Source organism: Felis catus, chromosome C1, assembly GCF_018350175.1.
Source record: "Felis catus isolate Fca126 chromosome C1, F.catus_Fca126_mat1.0, whole genome shotgun sequence".
NCBI classification, from domain to species: domain Eukaryota; kingdom Metazoa; phylum Chordata; class Mammalia; order Carnivora; family Felidae; genus Felis; species Felis catus.
The window spans coordinates 189,122,780-189,150,490 of NC_058375.1; the positions used below are offsets into that span (position 1 = coordinate 189,122,780).

At 35.7% G+C, this 27,711-nt stretch overlaps 1 protein-coding gene and 1 non-coding gene across 51 annotated transcripts in view; both read left to right on the forward strand.

Moving 5' to 3' along the window:
• The window catches only part of ABI2 (abl interactor 2), a 123,088-nt gene that overhangs the window by 35,796 nt on the left and 59,581 nt on the right, over nucleotides 1-27,711 (forward strand). For 40 of the 50 annotated variants that reach the window (XM_045034329.1, XM_045034327.1, XM_045034326.1 and 37 more), the window contains exon 2: nucleotides 22,372-22,539. The exons of 9 other annotated variants lie outside the window; for them this stretch is intronic. In XM_045034329.1, the coding sequence (XP_044890264.1) occupies nucleotides 22,372-22,539 (168 nt within the window). Of the gene's footprint in view, nucleotides 1-19,812; nucleotides 19,939-22,371; nucleotides 22,540-27,711 lie in introns of those variants that run through there. One more of the 50 variants, XM_045034328.1, reaches the window with a different exon arrangement.
• Nucleotides 20,305-20,411, forward strand: LOC111562025. The gene has a single exon (XR_002745086.2). It is a non-coding gene; the product is annotated as a U6 spliceosomal RNA (small nuclear RNA).

Genomic DNA, 27,711 nt, shown 5'->3' on the forward strand with positions numbered 1-27,711 from the left:
TGATCTTTCTCTCTATGGGTTTACCTGTTCTAGGCATTTCATATAAATGGAGTCCTACAATATATGATCTTTTGTGTCTAGCTTCTTCCACTTAATATGTTTTTAAGGTTCACTGTGTTGTATTATGTTAGTATATCATCCTTTTTTTTTTTTAAATAACAGCTTTATAGAGATATAATTCACATACCATGCAATTACTCATTTAACATATAAAATTTAGGGGCTCTTAGCATCTTTACAGATTTCTGCAGCCATAACTACAGTTAATTTTACAACATTTTCTTGACCTCAAAAGGCACCCTTTAGGTATCACCTTTTTCTTTAAGTTTATTTTTATTTATTTTGAGAGAGAGATAGAGAGCAAGAGGGGTAGGGGCAGAGAGAGAGGGAGACAGAATCCTAAGCAGGTTCCGTGTTGTCAGCACAGAGCCCAGTGTGGGGTTCGAACTCACAAACTGTGAGATCACAACCTGAGCCAAAGTCAAGAGTCAGACGCTTAACTGACTGAGCCACCTGGGAGCCCATTTTTAATACAAAAATTTTAATGATATAATTGTGCTAATTTTGTTTAATCCTTTCTCTGTTGGATGTTTAGATGGTTTCCAATTATTTGTGTAACAGGATATTAAATGAGACTTTTCCTGTTGTCTTAGAGTTATAGTTCAGGCTCCAGAGGTGAGGACAATATTCAACAGTTATCTCCATATTTTAATAAAGGGTGTTAGATTACTCATATAGGATTTGTTGAAAGATGAAACTGCTTTTTCAGTTTCTGAAAGATGTTCAGACTGTTGAAAGATGAAACCCCCCTTATTCTCTGTATATCCATGAATATACATATTTATGGATATATAGCCATTCTTTACATACGTACATTACACACATATATGTAAATGAATGAAGATTTCTTTTAAGAGGGGCATAGAAATGCTGTGCTTCTCCTCATCTCCAAATAAGTCAAGAGAGTTTTATGAAAATCAGTCATGTCAGTTGGGGTTATCTGCTAAAATAACTGAGATTTCACCCCCAGCTTGAAGCTTACTAATTTGTAGAAATGCTTGAGCTGTGAAGTACAGGGAGAGAATTCTGAGTAGATCCTGACCCTAGTTGAATTGAGCATGGCATGGGAGTGGGCATGAAATTATTGCCTGACTTTCCTGAGAAAAGTCTGAAGGTTAGATCCATCCTGGAGTAGAGCAAGAGAAGAGGTTGTAATGGGAGGACCTAGTACTTCTAGAGTTTTAGAGGGGCAAAAATGCTGATTTCTCTCCCCATGGACAAAATAAGTAGAGCAGAAGTTAGTTGGGATAGAGCTATCTTTTAAGGATCTTGCCCAAGAAAACTGCCTGCTGTGGGGAGTTATCCCTCTCAGAAAGAGGCTATGTGATTTGTGCCTTTAAAAAAAATTATTATTATTATTATTAAGAGAGTGCATGTATGAGTCAGGAAGAGGCAGAGGAAGAGAGAAAGAGAACCTTAAGCAGGCTCCATACTCAGCACAGAGCCCGACACGGGGCTTGAAACCAAGAGTCAGATGCTCAACCAACTGAGCCACACAGGTGCCCCCTGCCTTCTAAGCTAAGATCCAAGTATGGGAATTTGCCATAGAATGAATCACCTTCAGAGGATCTCTGAGGAACCCATAAAGTACTTCACACGAAAGAGGGTCAGAATTTGATGTTACTCATGTAAGTCCTTGTACTTTTCCTTTCATTCCTCTTGTTTTCTTCTACCATGCTGCTTCTGATTCTGAAGAAATGAACTAGAAGTAGCATCATGAAGTGGGCAGGAAGAGTGGAAGAGCAAGGTAGAAGAATAATGAAAGAACATACATTGCTTTCTAATTCTGGTTTGTGCGATTTTCAGTTTAGGCTTGAGCTGAGGAATTAGAATGGAAATTGAATTTCTGATTTAGGTTGAAATGATCCTTTTGAAGTTTGATAATGAAACTATTTTAATACCTGAAAATTACTACAAAAGCTATGAAATCTGGTGACATAATTTAGGAGCAGGAAAAGGAGACCCCAACATAGCATGGTTTGGAGAAAAGATTTAGTTAATTTATGATTCTACCCTGGAGTTCATTTTATTAAACTTGCTATTATAAATAACTGCAGAGAACATCTGTGAACAGAGTTTTTGTCCATATTTCTCTTTAATTCTTTATTATAGTTTCCCAGAAGTGGGTCAAAGAGTATGAACATTTTAAAGACATTCAGTACAGTCTTGCCAAATTGCTTTCCAGAGAGATTGTACCTCAAATACATCGTTAGCTAGTTGTGGATGGTTATCTGTCTTAATTTACCTTCACCAGGATTGATTGTTGTTTTTGAAATTTTTTGCTAGGTTAAAGCTGTAAAAAAGATGTATCTTTTGATTTACTTTGCTTCAATTACTGCTAAGTTAATAGCCAACATTTTATCAAGTTTTTGGTGGCTACTGAGTATGTGTTTCATCTTAATTTTATTTTTTTTCCACGTTTTTTTTTTTTTATTTATTTTTGGGACAGAGAGAGAGCATGAACGGGGGAGGAGCAGAGAGAGAGGGAGACACAGGATCGGAAACAGGCTCCAGGCTCCGAGCCATCAGCCCAGAGCCTGACGCGGGGCTCGAACTCATGGACCGCGAGATCGTGACCTGGCTGAAGTCGGACGCTTAACCGACTGCGCCACCCAGGCACCCCTCATCTTAATTTTAATAGTCTTCTGAGATAAATGGTAATCTCTTCATTTTAGAAGTGAGAAAATTGAGACTTAGAGTAGACATCTCAAAGTTTACTGTGCATACGAATCACCTAGGCATCTTGTTAAAACAGATTCTAAATCAGTAATTCTAGGATTTGGTCCAGGGTTCTGCATTTCAAACAAGTGGGTTCCATATGATGCTGTTGATCCTAGACAGTACACTACGCTTGAGAGACAGATGCTTGGAAAAGTTTAAAACCTTGCTTATGGTGGCATAGCTAGTAAATGGTGGAGACAAAAATGTTGGATTACAGGCTTTAAGCATGAAACTGCTCTGCTAGTGAGGTTACACGTCTTTTTGTTTATTATGTTACTTTTTCTTTAATGAATTTCCTGTTCTATCCATTGCTCTACCTTTGTGTTGTTCTTAATGATTTTCTGTCGTAAGTCTATTGGTTGTAGGTTTTTTAAAAAGTAGACATTGTTTTTAGACTAGTTTTAGGTTTACTGAAAAATGAAAGTATAGGGAGTTCCCATATATCCCTAATCCTCCTCCTCCCCCCACCCCACCCTTGCCCTTATTATTGACGTCTTGCGTTAGTGTGGTAATTTGTTACAACTGATGAGCCAATGTCCATAATTATTATTCATTCAAGTTGACTAGGATTCATGCTTGGTGTTATGTATTCTGTGGATTTTGACAAATTACAGTATCATAAAGAATAGTTTCACTGCCCTAAAATTCCCCTGTGCTCCCCCTATTCATCCCTCCTTACCTCCCCAAACTGCCAGCAGTCTTTTTACTGTGTCCATAGTTTTGCCTTTTTTGGAATGTCTTATAGCTAGAATCATACAATGTGTAGCCTTTTCAGATTGATCACTTTTACTGAGCAATGTACATTTAAGGTTCCTCCAAGTCTTTTTATGGTTTAATAGCTCATTTCTTTTTATTGCTGAATAATATTCCATTGTATGATTTGTTTGTACAATTTGTTTATCCATTCACCTATTGAAGGACACTTTCGCTGCGTCCAAGTTTTGGTATTTATGAACACAGCTGCTATAAACATCCTTGTGCAGGCTTTTGTGTAAACCTAAGTTTTCACCTCATTTGGGTAAATACCAAGGAGCATGGTTATTGCATCATGTAGTAAAAGTATACTTAGTTTTGTAAGAAACTGCCATACTGTCTTCCATTCACCAGCAGTGAAAGAAAGTTCTTGTTCCACATTCTTTTCAGCATTTGGTGTTGTTGGTGTTTGGTATTTTAGCCATTCTAATAGGTGTGTAGTGGTATGTTATTGTTTAATTTATAGTTCCTGGTGACATGTTGAATCTTTTCATATGCTTATTAGCCATCTGTATATCCTCATTGGTGAAGTATCTGTTCAGATCTTTGCTTTTTTAAAAAAATTGATTGCTTACTATTCTTGAGTTTTGTTTTTAAGTAGGCTGTATACCCAACTGGGGTTTGAACTCATGACCCTGAGATCCAGAGTCACATGCTCTACCAACTGAGCCAGCTAGGTGCCCCTACTTATTCTTGAGTTTTAAGAGTTCTTTGTATATTTTGGACGCCAGACTTTTATCAAATGTGTGTTTTGTAAATATTTTTTTCTCAATTTGTGGCTTATTTTTTTAACGTAACTGTCTTCTACAGAGTTGAAGTTTTAAATTTTCTGTCTCAAATTTGTCTTCAAATTTTTTTATTACTTTAATTTTTCTTTCTATACCATTGGGTATAGATTTTTGTTTATTTCCATTTTGAAACTTCATTTTATGATTTAAAACATTTTGTGGTATAACGCTTTTGAAGATCATGGTTGTCTTTTTGACCATTGCTTTATATTTAGCAAACTTTTTCCATCTAGAGATCAGATAACATAAAAGGGGCTGTCATTTTTTGAGCTCTTTCATTGTGCCAAGTTCTGTGCTAAATTCTTGGCATGCATGATCTCATTTAATCATCCGTGTTTTTTACTGTCTGAAATAATTCTGTCATATCCTCATCTGTCTCTTCTTATATCCAAAATCTTTTTTATTCTTATATGATTACCCTGCTTCGTACTTCAGAGATTAAAACCATTAGACTAAATCTCCTTCATCTTTCTGCCTTAAAATCTACAAACCTTATAGCTGCAGCAACTTTCTCCCTTTTCTCTTTTCCATTAATAGAACTGTTCTCCTTCTATCAAAGACCAGTTGCTCCACTTGAGCTCTTTCTCAAATATTTTGTTCCTTTGCTTACACTCTCTTGCCTCTTCAACTGTTCCTGTCCCTTTGGATCATTTACCTCAGCATGCAAACATGCTCTGTTATCTCCCATCTTAAACTTTTTTTTTTAACCCTATATTTTCTTCTAGCTCTGGTCCCTTTTCTATAATTTCCTGTATGAACAAACATTTTTCACAGACTTACCTACCTCTGCTTCCTTCACTTAACATTCATTCTAATCTGGTTTCTACAGTACTGTTAAACAAAAATGACTTTTTTCAAATTCATCAAATGATTCCATATTGCCACAGCCATTCACTGGATATGACCTCATCTTTTCTGACTTCTCAGTAGCACTGACCATGTCTTCCTTCTTGAAACAGTCTCTTATCTTGGTTTCTGTGACATTGCAGTCTCAGGTGTTCTACCTCATTCGTCCTTTACAGATTGTTTACTTTCTCCTTATCATAGTCTCTGAAGGTTGGGTTCTGAAGCATAGTTCCTAGTCATCATTTCTTCTCTTTATACTCTACATCTCATTCATATTTTCATTTTAACTATTTTTTGGGCACTTACTTTGTATTGCCTGCTGTTTCTAAGCAATATTGGGGATTCAGGAGTGCTCTGCATTTCCATGCTTTTAAATACAGTATACTTTCCATTGTCTTTTAAATTTCTTGACTTCTGTCCCAAATAGGTTCCCACTTCCATTTGACTTTCTTAGAGACAACTCAGATTCAGCATGACTCTAGTAATGCAGACGTGGGAACAGACTTAAGGATTTAGTCTTATATCCTTGTAAAAGAGACTAGTGATAAATAGTAATCATGGAGGTGAGATCTTACATGCAATTATGAAATTCTTTTGATATTTGAATTCTGAATTTTGAAATTTTGAATTTGAAACTTTTGAGATAGTGAAGGCTTCTTTGTCAATTTTAATTTGAGTTCTGTCTTGTAAATGACATGTGCTCATGTGTAGTAAACCATTTGTGTCTCCTTCAGTATTTTCTTGATATATTGTGGCTAAGTATGGTGTCAGCACTATAATGGTAAAGTTTCACTGGGAAGTAAAAGTAGTTTTTGTTGATTTCATAATCACAAATAGAAGAAATCAGTCACTGCTTGTTGATGTGGGAAGCATGTTCATGCTGGTGTTAGTAAACACCCTTTCCCTGTAGCTAATGAAAGACCTTAGTAATGGCTAGATTTGGGATATAGGAGTATATTTTAATTCTAACTGAAAAAAATTTGGAAGAAGTAATCTGTACCCATTAAACAGTAGTCCCTCATTCCCCTCTCAGCACTGGTATCTCTACTATAATTTATCTGTATGAATATACCTATTCTAGTTACTTTATTTTTTAAAACTTTATTTATTTTGAGAGAGAGAAAGAATGTGAGCAGAAGAGGGACAGAGAGAGAGAATCCCAAGCAGGCTCTGTGCTGCCAGAGCAGAGCCTGATGTGGGGCTCCAACCCACAAACTGTGACATCATGACCTGAATTGAAGTCAGGAGTTGGATGCTTAACCAACTGAGCCACCCAGGCACCCCCTAAGTACTTTATATAAGTAGAATCATAACATTGGTCTTTCATGTCTTGCTTATTTCACTTAATGTTATGTTTTCAAGGTTCATCTATGTTGTAGCATGTACCAGGATTTCACTTGTTTTTAAGGTTCTGTTATATCCCATTGTTTAGTTCAACCAGATTTTATTTATCATTCATTTGTGGAGAGGTATTTAGGTTGTTTCTACCTTTTCACTGTTGTGAGTAATGCTTCCGTGGACTTTAGTGTATAAGTATCTTTTTCAGTATTTGCTTCAAATTTTTTGGGTGTATACCTAGAAGTGGGATTGCTGAATCATATTAGTAATTCTGTGTTTAACTCTTTGAGAAACTACCAAACTGTTTTCCATAGTCTCCATACCATTGTACATTCCTACCAACAATGCAAAGGGGTTCTAATTTCTTTGCTGCCAGCATTTGTTATTTTCTGTTATTTTTTTTTAAGTAATAGCCATTCTAATATATATGAAGTAGTACCATATGGTTTTCACTTGTGTTTTTCTAAAGATGTAATGTGGACATGTTTTCATGTGTTTTTTGGCCATTTGTGTATCTTTGGAGAAATCTCTATCAAGTGTTTTACTCATTTAAAAAAATTAAAAAAGATTTTCTTAAATGTTTGTTTATTTTTGAGAGAAAGACAGAGCCAGAGTTGGGGAATGGTAGAGGAAGAGGGAGACACAGAATCTGAAACAGGCTCCAGGCTCCAAGCTGTCAGCACAGAGCCCGATGTGGGGCTTGAACCTATGAACTGTGAGATCACGACCCAAGCCAAAGTCAGACACTGAACTGACTGAGCCACCCAGGCGCCCCTAAAAAAAAAATTGTTTAATGTTTATTTATTTTTGAAGGAGAGAGAGACAGAGTGTAGTGGGGGAGGGGCAGAGAGGGAGAGAGAGACAGAGACACAGAATCTGACGCAGGCTCCAGGCTCTGAGCTGTTAGCACAGAACCTGACATGGGGGCTTGAACCCATAAGCCATGAAATCATGACCCTGAGCCAAAGTCGGGTGCTTAACTAACTGAGCCACCCAGGCACCCCAAAGTGTTTTACTTATTTTTTAATTGGGTTGCTTGTTTTTGTTGTTGTTGTTCAGTTGTAGGAGTTCTTTATATATTCTGGCTATTGATCCCTTATCAAATATATGATTTACAAATATTTTCTCCTATTATGTGGATTACCTTTTCATTGTCTTGATAGGGTCATTTGCACACAAGTTTAAAACTTTGATGAAGTCTGTTTTATCTGCTTTTTCTTTTGTTGCCTGTGCTTTTAATTTCATCTGTCACCTTTTAAAGTTTATTTATTTTGAGAGAGTGTGCACCCATGCACACAAGCAAATGAGGGTGGGGCAGAGAGAGAGGGAAAGAGAGAGAATCTCAAGTAGGCTTAGAACTGTCATCATGGAGCCTGACGGAGGGCTTGAACTCGTAAGCCTTGAGATCATGACCTGAGCTGAAATCAGTAGTTGGTAGCTTAACTGACTGAGCCACCCAGGCACCCCTGTCCCTTTTTAAAATTTATGTTTGCTTAGTGTACATATGACATTATAACCACATTTAAAAATATTTCAAAAGGAAAAAGTTACCCTAATATTTTAAGTGATGTAAAAACTTCTCTTTTCCCCATTCTTGCTCTGTGAATGTTTTTACATAATTAAATGCATACTGTATATTTTCTTTGTACTCATTTACAGATCTTTTCATGATTAGTGAAAATATGTGTAACAATGAGATAGCAAATATAAATATTACATAATATAGCAAAATATTAACATTTTTAATGAGTGATAATAGGTTTGCTTAATTTATTTTTATTTTTATTTATGTTTAAATATTTAGTTAGTTTTGGGAGAGTGCAGTGGGGGAGGCTCAGAGAGAGGGGGCACAGAGGATCTAAAGTGGGCTGTGCGCTGACAGGCTGACAGCAGTGAGCCTAGTGTGGGGCTCGAATTCATGAACTTTGAGATCATGACCTGACCTAAAGTTGGACACTCAAATCGACTGAGCCACCCAGGTGCCCCAGGTTTGCTTAATTTATTTTTGCACATTTAGTTCCCTTTTTTGTTGTTGTTTCTAACTAGGAGCTTATTTTTTAGTTAACCCTATTCCTAATATAGGAAAATATAACAGCCTTAGGGTCTAGCACAATTTTTTGGGCACCTGGGTGGCTCAGTCAGTTGAGCATCCTATTTCAGCTCAGGTCATGATCTCATGGGTTCGTGAGTTTGAGCTGGTGCAGAGGCTGCTTCAGATTCTGTTTCCCTCTCTGTCTGTCCCTCCCCCGCTCAATCTCTCTCAAAAATAAAATAAACATTGAAAAAAAGAATCTAGCACTTTTTACCATAAGTTCATACCATAATACTTACAGGTTCAGTATTACTTTAGCTTTCTTAAGAATATTTGGCATCCCGAGGTGCCTGAGTGTCTCAGTTGGCTAAGCGTCCAACTCTTGATTTTCGCTTAGGTTATAATCTCACAGTTTGTGGGATCAGGCCCCGTGTCGGGCACTGTGCTGACAGCGTGGAGCCAGATTGGGATTCTCTCCCTCCTCTCTGCCCTTCCCCTCACTCATGCGCGCACGCTCTCTCTTAAAATAAACATTAGAAAAAAGCATTTGGCATCCTTGTCATGAGCTTCTCTTCATCTGCCAAAGGAAGATAATTACAAAGCAGATTTAAAACAGTGTGGGTGTGTTTTTAAAAACTTTTTTCCCCTTGTTAATTACTTGGTAAAAATAGTGCTTTGTTTTTGTCATCCTTCCTCCATCCCCATCATTTGTATGGAATATTTTCCCGTGTTCATGTCTGTTTTGTGTTATTTTTTTTTTGTAAATTGTCCATGTTTATTGAATTATGTTGTGTCTCACTGTGTCATGTATGACTTATTCTAGTTTGAATGCCATACTGTCTTTTTTTTAGACTATATTCTCCATCCAAGAATCTGGAAGCAAAGCATGAATATATTCTTCCATAGGCATCATAGAAACTAATAGTTGAACAATTCTGAAGGCATAGTAGGTGTATATCTCCAAAGTTTTGCACGTTCTTTTGGCAAAAACTTTCCAGTTGCGTGTAATGATTGTCATATATTTTAGAAGCTATTATTTGAATTTCAGTGGAATTTAGTGGTGGGTCTTTCTTTCAAATTTGGTTTAGTTATGAGATTTGTTGGAATGCAGAATTGGAAGCTCAGTAAATAGGTATTATAAGAATACTCCCCTCTGCCACATATTGAGTCAGATGCTGTGAGTCTGCCATGACCTAATTAGGTTAATTACACGTATGATATTTTACCTTCTTAACAGTTTGGTAAGAAGGAAAACGGCTACTATACCAATCTTAAATTCCAGCACATCCCAGTCTTAATGCAGGGGTGATAGTGAACTCATGATACGTTAATAATACCGAACTGTATGGTTTCTGAACCAGGGACTCTTTTTCATGCCTCTTCGTCCTTGTTGAGGCTATTTTCCCTAGTTGGAATAACTTCTCTCACCCTTGCTTGGTAGTAATAACTCCATTTTTGAGACTATTTGGATGGTCGTCTAGGATAGTGTTCCTACTTGGATATCATTTGTATCCTTGAAAATTTTGTGTTGATATTTTGTTTGTTTGCTTTTCTCTGTATTGGACTGAAACTTCTTGAGTGCAGAGAACATGTATTCATTTTGATGTCCTGCTGCATAGTACGGTATATGTCATGTAATATGTGTTCAGTGAATAAGAGTTTATTAAAACGGGCACCTGGGTGGCCCAGTTGGTTAAGCATCTGACTCTTGATTTTGGCTCAGGTCATGATCATCATGGTGGTGAGATTGAACCCCATGTTGGACTCTGGGCTGTGCATTGAGCCTGCCTAAGATTTTCTCTCTCCCTCTCCCTCTCCCTCTGCTCCTCCCCTGCTTGAGTGCTCTCTCTCTCTCTCTCCAAAAAAACAAAAAACAAAAAACAAAAAAACAAAATTATTACAATACACTGATGGAATTAAATTATATCATGGAGGGTCTAGAAGGAATTGTTTAATACTTTAGATGGGCTAACACTGAATGAGAACTAAGTACCTATATTTTATCTAATCTGGTTGTTTATTCTCAGAGCAAAAATAATTGTATTATTTTCCAGGTAGTGTAATGTACTGGACTAGACTAGGCAAGAGATTTAATGCTTGGGAATAGAAAGAAACTGACAGTAGATCTCCAGGGTGTTATCTGTAGAGGAAAACTGTCTCCTGCATGTTCCCACTCATGCTCCCTAAATATTGTCATTCTCTTCCTGCCCCCCTCCCCATTATCTATGCAATATCTGCCAAATCTGTGGTTCTATTTAGTAGAAGTAGAAAGGAAAAATAAATAATGGTAGGAATCTGGTGGTAGTGATATTATAGTTTTGAGGTGCTCTAGAGGGGGTAAAGTTCTTACTGTTTGTATTTCCCAGTACCAATCCCAGAACATCAAATTGAGAAGTAAGCATAAATCTTCTTTTTAGGGGTACACAGTAAGGCATGAATAGCTTGGATGGTGCCAAACCATCTGGAGATCCAGGAAATCTCCCTTATAGCACTTTTTCTCCTTCCCCACTCCCCACCCCCACTGGGTGATAGAGGTAACCGTGATTCTCTGAAACCTTAAGGTAGATACAGCTCAACAAATAATACGTAACTTCCATGTGTAATGTGATATGAAGATATGTAAGGCATAGTACTTAACCTCAAAGGGCTTACCACTAGGGGGCGTGGGAGTTTGGGTCAATGAAACATGCGCATATTATAAAACATGTGCTCTAAGTCTGATGACCGAATGCTGTGGGAATGAGTTCTCAATAAGAAATGATGAGTATCACAATCAGGGATGGTTTCCTTGAAGAGCAAGGGATGGGTTGTTGAAGTTGATGGGTTACAGGTAAAGTAAATAGGCTAAGGTAAGAAGCAATGATCTATGTTTTGAGAACCATAAATTTCATTAAGCTGTAATCTAAGGTCCGAGTAGGGTTGAATGGGAGATAAATTCTAGGCAATATTAAGGGAGGCTGTAAATGATAAATAGGGGAGTCTACATAGAAGTAGGTATAAAGAAGCTATGGGGGTTTCAGAACTGATTTAGGAAGATGAATTTTTAGGACAGTCATCAGATTGTAAGATACTACAGCTGACTTGGAAACCAGTATAAGTAGCACTAGAAAGGTAATGAGGACCTGAAGTAGATTGTAGGCAGTGGAATTGAAAGAAAGAATGTAAGACACAGATTGAATATAAGTATCTTGGCAACTAATTAGGTGTAGGATACAGAAAGTTGGAAAGTATGTTAGATCATGGAGTAATGGTGATAAGGAACAGAATTAAGAAGTCGTTTTGGGTAAGGTGATGAGTTATGGATATATTGAGCTGGCATAATATGCAAGATGAGATACTATGTCAACTAAAATATGGATTTTGCAGAGATGTAAGGTAAGCTGTAAATAGATTTTAAAATTCTGTGCTTGAAATTGATAGCTGAGGAAGGAATAAAGTTTCTTTCTGGGGAGTGAAAGTACGATAAGAAGAGAAGTAGTTTGAAGACAGGTTTTGGGAAAATCTCCACGTATAAAGTAATTGGTATCATGAGGGAAACTAAAGACATAGCAAAGTTGGAAGGATTAATCATTGCATAATATGGACCTGCTAGGGAGGTTACTTTATTCTGTGTAAGAATCTGTCTTTGTAGGATTATTATACAGAGCATACATTGTAATGTTTTCCTGTAAACCTATGATAATTTCCTCTTTTCTAAAAGTTTTTTTCTTTTTTCTTAATCTCATTTAAGTAGGAACATTAAATAGCTGGGTTGAAGTGTTATTTATGCCTTTAGTACATAAATTATATAACCGTAATCTAGTCAGTACTTAAATATACTTACAGCAAAGGTCAGTCACAGGCATTTACTTATCAGACATTGCTGCTTAGGAACTGCAAAACAATCTCTGTTAAAGTACTGTTCACTGTTTCTTTTATAGGAAATAAGATATTGTAGCTTCTTTGTAATTAATAGGTTTCTGTGTTAAAGGTAAAGTAGAAATTCTGATACCAATTTTTATTGAACATTTTATGGGGAAAAATTCTCAACTTTAGTAAATATGCTGGTGAAGTGATCACAAAAATCTCAAACTTAGAATATCAGTTCTTGTTATACTAGATTCTTATAAAACCTTAATGAATGTCCTTGGGTTGACTTATTCATAGTAGATGTGCAGCAACCTCAACCCTTTACAACTTTATTTTGGACTTAGAAATAATAATAAAAAATCTTTGAGCCCCAAATAACTGTTTTAGTAAGCATGCAAATGTATAATACATTTCAGAAAGTTTAATTAAAAAAATTGTTTTGGAACATTTATGCCTTACAAATATTCCTTAGAGTTGACTAGGGCGGAACACTTAAGTTTCTCTTCCTTTTTATTAATGCATGTGTTACAGTTAAAAAAAAAAAAAAAGTAATACCTCTGAGGCGCATGGGTGGCTCAGTCAGTTAAGTGTCCAGCTCTTGATTTCAGCTCAGGTTATGATCTCACAGTTCACGGGTTCGAGCCCCAAATCGGCGTCCATGCTGACCACGTGGGGCCTGCTTGGGATTCTCTCTCTCTCTCTCTCTCTCTCTCTCTCTCTCCATCTGCCCTTCCCTTGCTTGTTCTCTCTCTTAGACTAAATAAATAAACTTTAAAAAGTAATAGCTTTATTTTTTTCTGACACATAAAATTAAAATATGAAAAGACCCAAATAAATTATATTCCCAACATTCAGAGAAAACTTATGTTGATATTTGGGGGCTTATTTTTTTCTGACTCTTTTCTTATGCTCATTTTTACATACAGGAACCTACAGAATCAGGATGATTGTGTTAAAATTGCTTCATAACTGGCTCTTTTGCACTTATTTTGTAGATATATTTCCGTCTCAGTAATACATAGCAATACTGTTCTCATTACTGTATGAATGTACTATATAAATGTACTGTCATCAGTGAACACCCTATCTGTGCCTTTTTCATAATTGATTATTTTTCTGAGATAGATTTAGAGCTATAAAGGTAGTGGAATTTATATAAGCTTAGATCAGAATAGTGAAACCCTTGGAATAGAGGTATGTTTTTAGGGTAAATTATGACCTGATAAGCCAGAGAATAGTGTTTTATAGTGTCAGACTCAGGTGTATCAGAATAGTGTTAGTTGATCATGCTGAAGTGTTTCCAGAATTGCTGTGTTGAAGGATTGGAGGGGTAGCTATATATTTGAAAATGTGTGTTCTTTAACATTCAAATTGAGTGGTGGAGGATCTGATAGAGAAGATGATGAGGATGGCCTCTCTCCCAAATATGGGGAGAATTAAGTAATAGGTTGGGGGTAGAATTAATGGCTAAGCCAAAATTAGAGGTGTCTGAATAAGTTCTGATTCCAGTATTATAATCCCATGATTTAGAGGCCAAGACAGAATAAGCTTTTTACAAATTAAGAATAAAAAATATATACAGTTATTTGTATAGGGAGTTGTTTATATATAGGGTGTTTATCCTATGAAAACATTACTCATGTCTTCATTGTTAACCTGTTTTGGTTATCAGTGCAAAGTAATAATGATGTAAAAGTTTCCTGATATTTTTATTTGAAGATTAATAAGGGAGTAGAGTTTTTTTTACACATTTACTTAAGACTTGTCCTAAAATGGTTTACCTGATTAAAAAGATACGTATAATACAAGTAATCTGTGGGAATTACTTTTTTTTCTGAATCAGCTGTGTATAGTATGTTAATTCATTATTTTCTTGGTTAAAAATCGACCTAGGTGTTTGACATAATTGATAATTGTTTTCAACATGCCTTTTCCTCGTACTATCATAATTATGTCTATTTCACTGTACTTCTTAGTTTTTATTAACCTTGTTTAATTCACATTAGTAATTTATTTATATGTCTTCTCCCATAATAGATCCCTCAGAGCAGATACAATGTTTTAAAATTCCTTAGCTCTGAGAGCAGTGTCTTATATATATGATAGTTATGTTACATTGAATGATAGGTCAACATTTTTTTTTTTTTTTTGTAACAGTGGCCATACAGTTCTCCTTCATTGTAGTGTTCATTTTCAGCATTTACTTCTATGTGTCATTTTTTGTTATTTTTGTTTCATAGAGTTTATGTAAACCAGATTTTTGTCTCTTCTAATGAAAGTAGTTACTAAGCTGTCTGTGAATTTTGTACAAGAATGAGTATTATAGGTTAATGAGTTATTTCTAGTTAATTGAATGCAATCTTACTCTGTGGGACCAAGATCAGAAAAAAGTATTTATCTCCCTAGTCTACATGTGTTCTGGGGCTGTTATCTTAATGCTTACAGGACTGTATTTGCATTCTTTTTTCATAATTACATATGAACTGACATAGTAATTCTTAGGCTTAAGTAAAGATCAAACCCTTTTAAATAGAAAGAAAGAAATCTGACTGCCTGTATTGACTTGATTTATTTTGAAAAATAAATGTAATTTTTATGCTAATGTTATTTAATGTTCAAACGTAAACTTAGATATAAGCCACTTAAAATTACAGCTGTCTTGTAACAAGACATATTTATTAGTAACATATTTATTACTATAAATATGTAATAAATTTATAAACAAAACAAAATACTAAATTAATAAAATTTAAGTCAGGAGCACTAATGTCATGGGTAATATTTTGCCAAAACTTAATAGTCCTTGAAATTTGAATATGTGGTGGGTTTATAGATTCTTTTTTCTAACTTTTTTTTTTTTTAATGTTTATTTATTTTGGGAGAGTGAGGGAGAGAAAGAATCCCAAGCAGGCTCTACACTGTCAGCGCAGAGCCCAAATGGGGCTCAATCCTATGAACGACAAAATTATGACGAGCCAAAATTAAGAGTCAGACCCTCAATAGACTGAGCCACCCAGGTGTCTCGGTTTACAGATTATTTTGAGCAGTATTACAGAGTGTACGATGGACTTCTCGGGGGTTCCTTGGAATGACTCAAGTCTCCTGGTTATTTAAGCCATTGCAAACCCTTTAAAAAACTTTAATTGCTTGTACAGCACAATGTAGTGTACACTTGGTCATCATTTGATGCGAATGCTTTATTTATATATTGTTTGCCTCTTTTATCTCATTAATTTGCTTTGCAATTAAAGTAGCATGACTGGCCTGACACAGTTGAGCCCCAAAGCAGAGCTGAATTTGCTTTGCGTCTTAGTTTTTCAGTAATTCCAGAGGATTTATATTATGTAATGTTAATATGTGAATTTTAAAATTTTGTAAATACATTATTGTAGAAATTTAAAGTACAAAAAATTATTAAAGACATTTGCTGATTTCTGGGGAATATCTGTGAACTTTCATTTGGGATACCGTGATTTAGTCTCTCTCATAGTTATTCTTAAATAGATGCTATCTGACACCTTAAAAATCCTATAATCTGTGGCTCTTTATTGAATAATCTGCTTAGGTGTAGTATGAAAAATTTTGGCAAATGTCAGAATAGAGGAATTGGAGTTTTGTTACCTTCAACTGTAGGTAACATTTTTAAAAATGTAAATTTTTAAAAATAAATTTAATTTATGGTATAATTTATAAGCATAATTCTAATTTTATATAAGTTTGATGACAGTATAATTTTTGTATCTTTTAAAACTTTGTTGTTTTTAATTTTAATTTCAATACAGTTAACTAACATACAGTGTTAGTTTTAGGTGTATGGTACAGTGATTCAGCAATTCTATACATTGTCAGTGCTCATCATAAGAATACTTTTTAATCCCCATCACATATTTCACCCATCCCCCCCCCCACCCACCTCCTTTTGGCAACAGGAGAGTTCTCTATAGTTAAGAGTCTGTTTCAATTTTTACATCTTTTGTTGGCATTGACATTTGTGAAATTTGAAACAGATATGCCTGTGTTGAAAGTAGCTGACAACAGAGAATGATTTTGTGTTTGTTTTTAAGACTATTTTTTAGAGCAGGTTTAGGTCCACAGCAAAATTGAGAGGAAGGTATAGAGATTTCAACATCCCCCACGATATTGGTATATTTGTTACAATTGATGAACCTATCTTGACACATAATCACCCGAAGACCACAGTTTCACTTTAGAGTTCACTCTTGGTGTTTTGCATTCTGTGGGTTTTGACAAATGTGTAATGACATGTATCCCTTATGGTATCATACAGAGTATTTTCACTGCCCTAAAAATCCCCTGTGTTCCACCTATTCATCCCTTCTCTGACCAACCCCTGGCAAACCACTGTTGTTTTTACTGCCTTCATGGTCAGAGTCTTACCTTTTTCAGAATGTCTTATTGTTGGAATCATACAACATGTAGCCTTTTCAGATTCATCTTTTTTTCATTTAGTAATAAGCATTTAAGGTTACTCCATGTCTTTTCAGTGCTTGCTAACTCATTTCTTTTTAGTGTGGTATGATGTACCACATCTTGATTGCTTCTAAGTTTGGCAATTATGAATAAAACTACTATAAACATTTCTGTATGGGTTTTTGTGTACACATAAGTTTCCATCTCCTTTGAGTAAATACCAAGAAGCTGGATTACTAGATCATCTGGTTAGAGTATGTTTAGTTTTGTAGGAAACCAACAACCTGTCTTCCAAAGTGGCTGTACCATTTTGCATTCCCACCAGCAGTGAATGAGAATTCCTGTTGTTCCACAGCCTCGTCAGTATTTGGTGTTATCAGTGTCCTGTACTTCAGACATTCTGATAGGTGTAATGGTATCTTGTTGTTGTTTTAATTTACATTTCCCTGATGGCATATGATGTGGAGCATCTTTTCATGGGCTTATTGCCATCTGTGTGTCTTCTATGATGAGGTGTGTGTGAAGGTCTTTGGTCCCTATTTTAATTGATTTTTTTTCCCTATTGTTGACTTTGAAGAGTGGTTTTTATTTTGAGTAACAGTCCTTTATCAGTTGTGTCTTCTGTAGATATTTTCTTCCAGTCTGTGGTTTGTCTTCTCATTGCTCTTGACATTGTCTTGTGTAGAGCACAAGTTTTTAATTTCAATGAAATCTAATTTATCTGTTATTTATTTCATGGATCTTGCCTTTGATTTTGTATTTAAGAGTCATTGACATACCCAAGGTCACCCGGATTTTCTCCTGTGTTATCTTCCAGGAGTTGCATAGTTTTGCAGTTTACTTTTAGGTCTATCATCCATTTTGAGTTAATTTTTATGAGGAGTATAAGCTGTGTGTTTGTGTGTATGTGTGTGTATTTTATTTAAATGTCCAGTTGTGGGGCGCCTGGGTGGCGCAGTCGGTTAAGCGTCCGACTTCAGCCAGGTCACGATCTCGCGGTCCGGGAGTTCGAGCCCCGCGTCGGGCTCTGGGCTGATGGCTCAGAGCCTGGAGCCTGTTTCCGATTCTGTGTCTCCCTCTCTCTCTGCCCCTCCCCCGTTCATGCTCTGTCTCTCTCTGTCCCAAAAATAAATTTAAAAAAAAAAACGTTGACAAAAAAATAAATAAATGTCCAGTTGTTTCAGACCATTTGTTGAAAAGACCGTCTTCCCTCCATTGTATTGCCTTTGTTCCTTTGTTAAAGATAGTTAACTGTTTTTATGTGGTTCTATTTCTAGGCTGTTTTGTTCCATGGAACTTTTTTGTCCATTTTTAACCAGTACCATACTTGATTAGTATATCTGTCTTGATTACTATAGCTGTAGAGTGAATCTTGAAGTTGAGTAGTGTTAGTCTTCCCACTTTGTTGTTCTCCTTCAATACTGTATTGGCTATTCTGTGTCTTTTGCCTTTACATTTTAGAATCAGTTTGTTGTTATACACAAAATAATATGCTGGTATTTTGGTTGGGGTTGCATTGACTCTATATTTCAGATTGGGAAGAATGGGCATCTTGACAGTATTGAGTCTTCCTATCCATTTATTCAGTTCTTTGATTTTGTTTGTTGGAGTTTTGCCATCTTCCTTATATGGATCTCAGACATATTCTGTTAGATATGTACTTGAGTATTTTATATTTTTGGTTATTAATGTAAGTGATATTGTTTTAAATATCAAATTCCACTTGTTCATTGCTACTATATTCATTGCTGGAAAGCTGTTGACTTTTTTATGTTAACCTTGTATCCTGCAACCTTGATGTAATCTTTTTATTAAGTTCCAAGAATTTTTTTGGTCAACTCTTTGGGATTTCTATATAGGTGATCATGTCATCTATGCCCTTTCCGTCTAAAGGGTTTCAGGAATAACTTTTTTCTTTTTTTTTTTTTAATTTTTTTTCAACGTTTTTTATTTATTTTTGGGACAGAGAGAGACAGAGCATGAACAGGGGAGGGGCAGAGAGAGAGGGAGACACAGACTCGGAAACAGGCTCCAGGCTCCGAGCCATCAGCCCAGAGCCTGACGCGGGGCTCAAACTCACGGACTGTGAGATCGTGACCTGGCTGAAGTCGGACGCTCAACCGACTGCGCCACCCAGGCTCCCCAGGAATAACTTTTTTCTTTTAATACATTAGAAACCATTTAGTTTTATTAAATATATAAAGTTCATACTTGGTCTAAATAAAGCACTTAAATAAAGCACACCACTGTGTGCTCCTTGGTGAAAAAATAGATTACAAACATTCAAGAAACATTTTTGGGGATGCCTGGGTGGCCCAGTCAGTTAAGTGTCCGACTTCCGTGCAGGTCATGATCTCACGGTTAGTGGGTTTGAGGCCCACTTTGGGCTCTGACAGCTCAGAGCCTGGAGCCTGCTTCGGATTTTCTCTCTCTCTCTCTCTCTCTCTCTCTCTCTCTCTCTCTCTCTCTGCCCCTCCCCCACTCACAGTCTCTCTCAAAAATAAATAAATGTTAAAAAAATAAAAGCATTTTTGTTCTCCTGATACAATCATCTGAGAGTTGAGCGTTCTTTGGTTTTCAAGACTGAGGCCAATTATTTAGTAAACATGAATGTACAATAAATGTATGCCCTTATAGAAAAGTAAGCTATACTTTTCTCTGATGTATGTGAATATTCTTTCATTTCAATCACATCAGCTGATATTCCTGACTTCTATATATTCATGACTTCACTATTATGAGGATACATCAGGATTTTAAAGGACTCCCAACTTTTTTTCCTTAAAAAGCAATTGGTATAGCAATTTATTTATAAAATTCACAGTGTTCCTTTGCCTTACTTTAATGTAGAAGAATGATGCCCTAAATACATACTTCATGTTGGTTTACATCAATGTTATATCAGCCACAAAAAGCATCTCTCATATATTTTACATTACAGGGTCTTCAGTCTTCTGTGGAAAAGTAGATATACTCAAAGCCTACCTAATATAAAAGGGTCTCATATTTTTGATGATCAATCAGCTACATGATTTTATATATTCACTAGGAACAAAGGCAGAGCATGAAATGATAATATTTGCTCTTCAAAAAATCTCAAATACTATCCAGTATAAAAAGGTACATTGAAAATATTTGTTTGTCCAGATATCTATCCCCTTGATCCTTTGAGGCATACTATCAAATAAATTTTCTAAGTGTTTTAATTTTGAATTATTCTCTAGAGTTAATACTCTGATTTAGAGTAATTTCTGAAAAGTGTTAATGACTTGCTGCTTTTACTGTGAATTCAAGAAAAGTTGTTGATTGTTGTCATTGTGTTGAGCTTTCTATTTGTTAGGATGGAATAGTGTCTTTCAGGCTTCTTACGTGTATAATCAGAATCTAGAAGTCTGTATGGTGGGCTTTTTTTTTAAGTATTTATCTTCTACCAAATTTGGTTTCAACTCTGTTGTTAATTCAGGTATTGATAAGAGTGAGATTACTGTGCTCTCTTCAGCAGCACATATACTAAATTCGGAACGATACAGAGAAGATTAGCGTGGCCCCTGCGCAAGGATGACATGCAAATTCATGAAGCGTTCCATATTTTTTTTCACTCATATGAGGACTTTTTTTTTTTTCAACGTTTATTTATTTTTGGGACAGCGAGAGTCATATGAGGACTTTAAGAGACAAAACAGATGAACATAAGGGAAGGGAAACAAAAATAATATAAAAACAGGGAGGGGGACAAAACAGAAGAGACTCATAAATATGGAGAACAAACTGAGGGTTGCTAGAGGGGTTTTGGGAGGGAGGATGGGCTAAATGGGTAAGGGGCACTAAGGAATCTACTCCTGAAATCATTGTTGCACTATATGCTAACTAATTTAGATGTAAATTTTAAAAAATAAAAAATAAAATTAAAAAAAGAGATTACTAAGGATTAAGATAGAAAAGAGAAAATAAAGCTAATATAGTTATCTTTAACTCTTTGCAAGATAAACTGAGTATAATTTGATTATTTTGTTGACTGCTCCTTCTTCAAAAGAATTTTGCTCTCCCTGGAAAAACATATCTAGGGTTGTTAATTTTGACTCCTGTACTGTGTAGGAAAGAGAGGAGAGTGGAATGTAGTGAACTTTGAATAGCTAATGAGCACTCAAAGAGATAATGACAGCATATCATGATTTGTAGTTTTAGAAAGTGGTTTTACATTCATTATCTTATTTGGTATTCACACTACTTATAATGGTTGATATAGAGGTTTATCTCTTTTGCTTTCTAATTGAGGAAATTGAGAAACTGTTAATCTTGTTCAAGTTGATACCTTGTAAAGTAAATAGTAGAGATGACATGAAAATAAAAGGTTTCTTGTTCAGAGGCTCGTGTACTTTCTACTGAACTACAGTCTCTTTTCTTTTTTTATGTTAAAAAAATTTTTAACGTTTATTTATTTTTTGAGAGATAGAGACAGAGTGTGAGTGGGTGAGGGGCAGAGAGAGGGAGTCACAGATTCTGAAGCAGGCTCCATGCTCCAAGTTGTCAGCACAGAGCCTAGCGTGGCGCTGGAACTCATGAACCGTGAGATCATGAGCTGAGCTGAAGTCGGACACTTTAACCTACTGAGCCACCCAGGCACCCTAAACCAAAGTTTTCTATAGAAGATGGTGTCTAGCATTTAGCAACATAGCATATGTATCTTTACCATTGTTTTGCCTTGTGACCTTGGAAATAATGATTTAACCACTTTTTACTGTGTACTCTGTTCTTCAACCAGAGTTTGATACTTGGCAATTTATGTCCCATAGAGTTATAGCACTTAAAGTGATTGAGAAGAAAGATTTAATTATTTTAATTTTAATTTTTCATTATTTGCCGCTATTACCTATTTTTATTTACAGTGTCATTTTTACTTATCATTATAATTGTTTTGTCATTATTATTACTTTAATGAGACATTACATTTTACCCACATTTCACATTTAGAGTGGAAGGAAAGAACAAATTCAGAAAACTAGAGAAATGGATGCTAGAATTTATACATTCACATCAGTGCTACTTTTCCAGACAGTGATCTTGAGAAGCTATGTACTTGCTGCCATTGCTCAAAATATCCAGTGGATCGGGGGCGCCTGGGGGCTCTGTCAGTTGAGCATCTGTCTTCGGCTCAGGTCATGATTTCGTGGTTCATGAGTTCGAGTCCTGAGTCAGGCTCTGTGCTGACAGATTCTGTGTCTCCCTCTCTCTCTGCCCCTTCCTTGCTCATGCTCTGTCTCTCTCAAAAATAAATAAACATTAAAAAAATTTTTTTAAAAATCCAGTGGATCTCATTTTTAAAATAATGGCTATAGGATTTTATGCATCTATACAAAGATGTATCTATTCAACATGAAAATATTAACTCAGCCAACAGTTGTTGGGTTTACATGATACTGATAATTAACATTCAGAACATTTTTAACTAGTGTATGTAGATTCAGAAACAATGGATTTTATGAGCATTTTTGTAGAGTAGATTGATAGAATGAGTTATCTTTAAATTGATGATTGTTTTTTTTCCCCCTTTAGTCAGCAGATAAGCAGCGAGCTCTAGAAGAAACCAAAGCCTACACCACCCAGTCCTTAGCAAGTGTTGCGTATCTGATAAATACCTTGGCCAACAATGTCCTGCAGATGCTGGATATCCAAGCATCCCAGCTACGAAGGATGGAATCTTCAATCAATCATATTTCACAAGTGAGACCACACTGCTTTTCTATTTTGCCTCTGAGGAACACTATAAACACAAGCAATCTGTATAATGCTGGCAGGCTTTATCATGTGAGTTAACTCACATGTATGATTTGCAAAATACAAATTCAGTATCAGGTTGTTTTTGATTCTTTTTGTGGAGCGATTCTCTATGAATTTGACAGGGAAGCAGATGTCAATACTTTTATTAAAATTCAGTAGTCATGTTAAAATAATCATCTTTGAGTGAAAATTTCTCTGGTTTCTTCCAACTTGTACTGAATTCCACATTTCTTTATCTTCAAAAAAAAATATTAATGTGATAGCCTAATCACTTCTTTTCATTTTTTTTTTCTGTTGGTAGGACTTTTGTTTAATCAGGATGGTACGGTATCTCAATAAAGAAAATATTAATTTAAGTGAACTTATAAAATTATCTTTATATAAAACTTAAGAAAGTTTAATGTTATACTTTTTTCCATTGTAAAAACCATTCCCTTAATATATAGAAAAATAAAAAAATGGAAAAACAAACCCTTCCACCACTGTTTAAACTTTTTACTTTTAATACTTTATTCCAATACATTTTTCCTATAAATAGTTTTAAAAACGTAGCTGTGATTATATTATGTATAGAATTTTGGATTTTGTTCTTTTAATTTACTATGACAACAGATATCTTCCCATGATGTTACAAGCTCTTCATAAACATTTTCAATGGCTGTATAATATTGCATGTGTATGTCACAGCTTTCGTAACCATTTCTGTATTTGGGGGCCATTTAAATAATACTGCAATGAAAAGCCAATTTGTAATTGCAAAATGAATTTTAAAAAACATTAAAAAGATAAAGGTTTTGATCTGCCTGCTTCTCTTTGATGGGATCCTTGGAGCTTTTCTAGTTTAGCTGTCTTGTTACTGAGTAGCAGAGTTCAGGATGCTTCTGAAATTGACTAATCCAACAAATTTTCAAAGTCTGAAGCTTAATTTGTGTAATTAGATAAAATAGAGTCCAGATAATCAAACCAGATATGAGAAGACTCACTTATATTTGCTATTTGAAAGTTCACCAAACTGATTTAGAGGGACTTCTTGTTATTTAATACTATTTAATCTTAAAAATGTATTTGCCACTGTAAGGTTTTCTTTACATCCCATATGAAATTCTGTAGACATTGTATAATTTACTGCTTGCTATATTGCTGTATCTCTTAAAGTAAAAAACAAACCCTCCCCCAAACCCCCCAAGAATTAGTGAGTTTTAACGAGAAGTAAATTTTATTTGGAAGTGACCCCTTAGAAGAAATAATAATAATGAAATAGATGAACTTGGTTTTCTGTAAAAGGAGGGATATTGACAAATTACTAATCTGATAGAGAATTTTGGGGTTTACAATTAAGAGTTTTAGAATTTCTGCATATTTGAAGTCTTAACAAAGGACCAAAAAAGACTATGAGAAGAAAAGTTCAAATGCAGAAGAGACATTAATAGAGTTTCTAAAAAGGATGAACAATTTGTTATTAGTTTGTGAAAGTAGAAGAGATTGTGAAGATAGATGATGACAATAAGCAAATAATAATGAAAGATAATCATCTGTTTTTTAAAAGTAATCTCTATACCCAACGTGGGGCTCAAACTTATGCCTCTGAGATCAAGAGTCAGATGCTCTACTGACTGAACCAACCAGGTGCCCTGATAATCATCTGTTTTTTGATTAGAATTCTGTACTACTTTGGTAGAGAAGGGTAGCAGTTTTTTTTTTTTAATTTTTAAAACATTTTTATTTTTTGAGAGAGAGAGAGAGAGAAAATGAGATGGAGAGGGGCAGAGCGAGAGGGAGTCACAGAATCTGAAGCAGGCTCCAGGCTCTGAGCTGTCAGCACAGAGCCCAATGTGGGGCTCGAACCCATGAACGGTGAGATCATGACCTGAGCTGAAGTCAGCCGCCCAACTGACTGAGCCCCCCAGGAACCTGAGAAGGGTGGCAGTCTTAAGGAGGAAGGTGAATAAGTCTACTCTAAGTTGTAATTATATGTATGAATTCAGTTAATGAGAACATTTTATTTTTGAGTGTCACATAAATCTACATATAATTAATAGTCTAATTAGTACTGTCTTTTAAAGCCATTTTAATAGAGTAAGTGAAAAATGGGAGAGATGAATGGATAGAGATTAGTAGGTCAGAAATAACAGGGGCCAGGGGCACCTTGGTGGCTCAGTCGGTTAAGCATCAGACTTCGGCTTAGGTCATGATCTCATGGTTCATGAGTTCGAGCCCCACTTCGGGCTTTCTGGTATTAGCACAGAGCCTAGAGCCTGCTTTGGATCCTGTCTTCGCCCGCCTCCCCCACTGGTTCTGTCTGTCTTTCTGTCTCACTTTCTCTCAAATATATGTAAACTTAAAAAAAAAAAAAAAAAAAAAGGGAAATAACAGGGGCCTGAGTCAGAGCTGTCAAGAATATGTTGACTCTTCTTCATTTGAAGTTGAACAATCCCTGGAAGGGTGAGGGATCTGCAGTTGTATAATACCTGTTAAGTCTATACAAAAGAGTATGCTGGGTGAGAGGTTGAATAGGAGAAATGGGCTGATGGAGGTTATAGCTAAGAAATAAGTAAATTTTAAAAATTATATATTTTTTAGTATTTGCCTTAAGGGTTGAAATAATTTTCAGTTATACTTAATGCACAGGTAGAGTCCTTTGTTTTAAAAGTCAATTGAGGGCACCTCTGTGGCTCGGTTGGTTGAGTGTCCAACTTTTGATTTCACCTCAGGTCATGATCTTGCAGTTTGTGAGTTTGAGCCCCGAAGCAGGCTCTGTACTGTCAGTGCAGAGCCTGCTTTGGATTCTCTGTCTCCTGGTTTCTCTTCCTCTCTCTCTCTCACCCTCTCTCTCTCTCAAAAATAAATTAAATAAATAAATAAACATTAAAAAAGAAAAGTCAGTTGAACATCAGAGTTATTTGATACTCTTTAGACTGAAAGATTATAGTATGAGAAAACATTTTCTGTTTACAAAGCAAATACTTAGTAAATACTCTAAATACAAGGATTGGCAAACCTTTTCTGTAAAGGACCAGCTAGTCAATATTTTAGGCTTTGTGGGCCACATGTGTAGTATCAGTTTCGTGTTATTCTCTGTGTGCGTGTGTATTTAAACAACTATTTAAAAATGTAAAAAGCTATTCTAACTTGTAGGTCATGTAAAAGCAGTCTGCAGGCCAGATTTAGCATGTAGGCTGTAGTTTTTGCAAGCCCTTGTTCTTAAATACTGTTATTTTCTAATGTTTGGTAATTATATTTATTATTATTATTATTATTATGCTTTATTAAGAATATTACTATGTTTTTAGAGGGAGCCATAACGTTCTTATGATCTCTTGAGATTAGATTTTCCTTTCCTTTCCTTTCCTTTCCTTTCCTTTCCTTTCCTTTCCTTTCCTTTCCTTTCCTTTCCTTTTCTTTTCTTTCCTCTTTTCTTTTTTCTTTTCTTTTCTTTTCTTTTCTTTTCTTTTCTTTTCTTTTCTTTTCTTTTCTCTTCTCTTTCTTTCTTTCTTTTTTTTTTTTTTTGGCAATTTGAGCAAAAGTATTAGGTTTAGAGAATTTGGAGAGAAGATTGGATTGAAGAAGGAAAGAAATGGAGGTTCAGTCAGGTCAAAGACCAGATCACATATTTATTGGAATGCTAGTAGGTATTAAGAGTTGTTTTGTAGGAATTGTCTGGTAGAGTGGTTCAGGACTAGGAGATACTAGATCTCTGATGTTTTTGATTTCTTTCCTCATCAGTATCTTTTTTCTGTGTCATGGGTAGGAACCTTATCACTTTTCAGCCGCCTAGTGCTCTACCTCTTTTCTCCATATGTTTGGGAGTGGGGAGGGTCAGGGATCTAAGTTTTACTTTGATTCTTCTGCTGACTTGTGTGACATTTGACTTGAACTTCAGTTTTCTCATCTGTAAAATGATAAGACTGATTAGATGATATCTGAGCTATTTTCCATTTGGAATTCTTTATTCTTTTGAGGTTCCTACAAATGAACTTGATTTATATTTGCTTTTTTTCTTTCTATTCTGCTGGCTCTGCTATTCACCTCAGTCTGTGCCCTGCTGACCTCGACCCTCCATCACTCTGATATAACTGAACTATTGCCTAAATTATTCTGAATTAGAATCTGAAGATGGGAATTCCATTGACTTAGCCAACTGAATGGCAGAGGTTTTAAAAAACAAAATAGAATTGATTACAAATATTTAGTCTCAGACTTTTTTGTACTAAACATAGTATGAAGTAGTGCACTAATTTACACCACACTCACCATATCCATAAGAAGTATTAGGATAGGTTCTTGATGTAGATTACCTTAGGTAGTTTAAGGGTGGCAATTTAATTTTTATTTTTTAAAGATTTTATTTTTAGGGCATCTGGGTGGCTCAGTCAGTTGAGCGTCTGACTTCAGCTCAGGTCATTATCTCACAGTTCATGAGTTTGAGCCCCACATTGGCTTGCTATCGTCAGCCTGTCAACACAGAGCCCACTTTAGATCCTCTGCCTCCTCTCTCTGCCCCTCCCCCACTTGTGCTCTCTCAGAAATAAATATTTAAAAAAAATTTATTTTTAAGTAATCTCTACACCCATTGTGGGGCTCAAACTCACAACCCTGAGGTCAAGAGTCACATGTTCCACTGACTCAGCCAGCCAGGTGCCCCAAGGATGGCAATTAAAAAAATTTTTTTAAACATTTATTTTTGAGGGACAGAGAGAGGCAGAGTATGAGTGGGGGAGGAGCAGAGAGAGAGGGAGACACAGAATCTGAAGCAGACTCCAGGCTCTGAACTGTCAGCACAGAGCCCGATGTTGGGCTCGAACCCACAAACTATGAGATCATGATCTGAGCTGAAGTCGGATGCTTAGCCGACTAAGCCACTCAGGCGCCTCCCAAGGGTGGCAATTTTAAAGAAATCCTGTCTCTAGCTTTGTTGCTGTTATCTTATTTCTTTGGAAGCATATTATTTAAAAAGCTAACAAATTTTTAATTTTAAAACTGAGAGTAGGAGTTAAATTAACATTAAATATTTTTCAAAAATATATAGTTATCAGAACAAACATTTAATTTTACTGAATTACTTGTATAAACATACATAGCTACTTTTAAGTCAGTATAGCATTATGTGTAAGGATG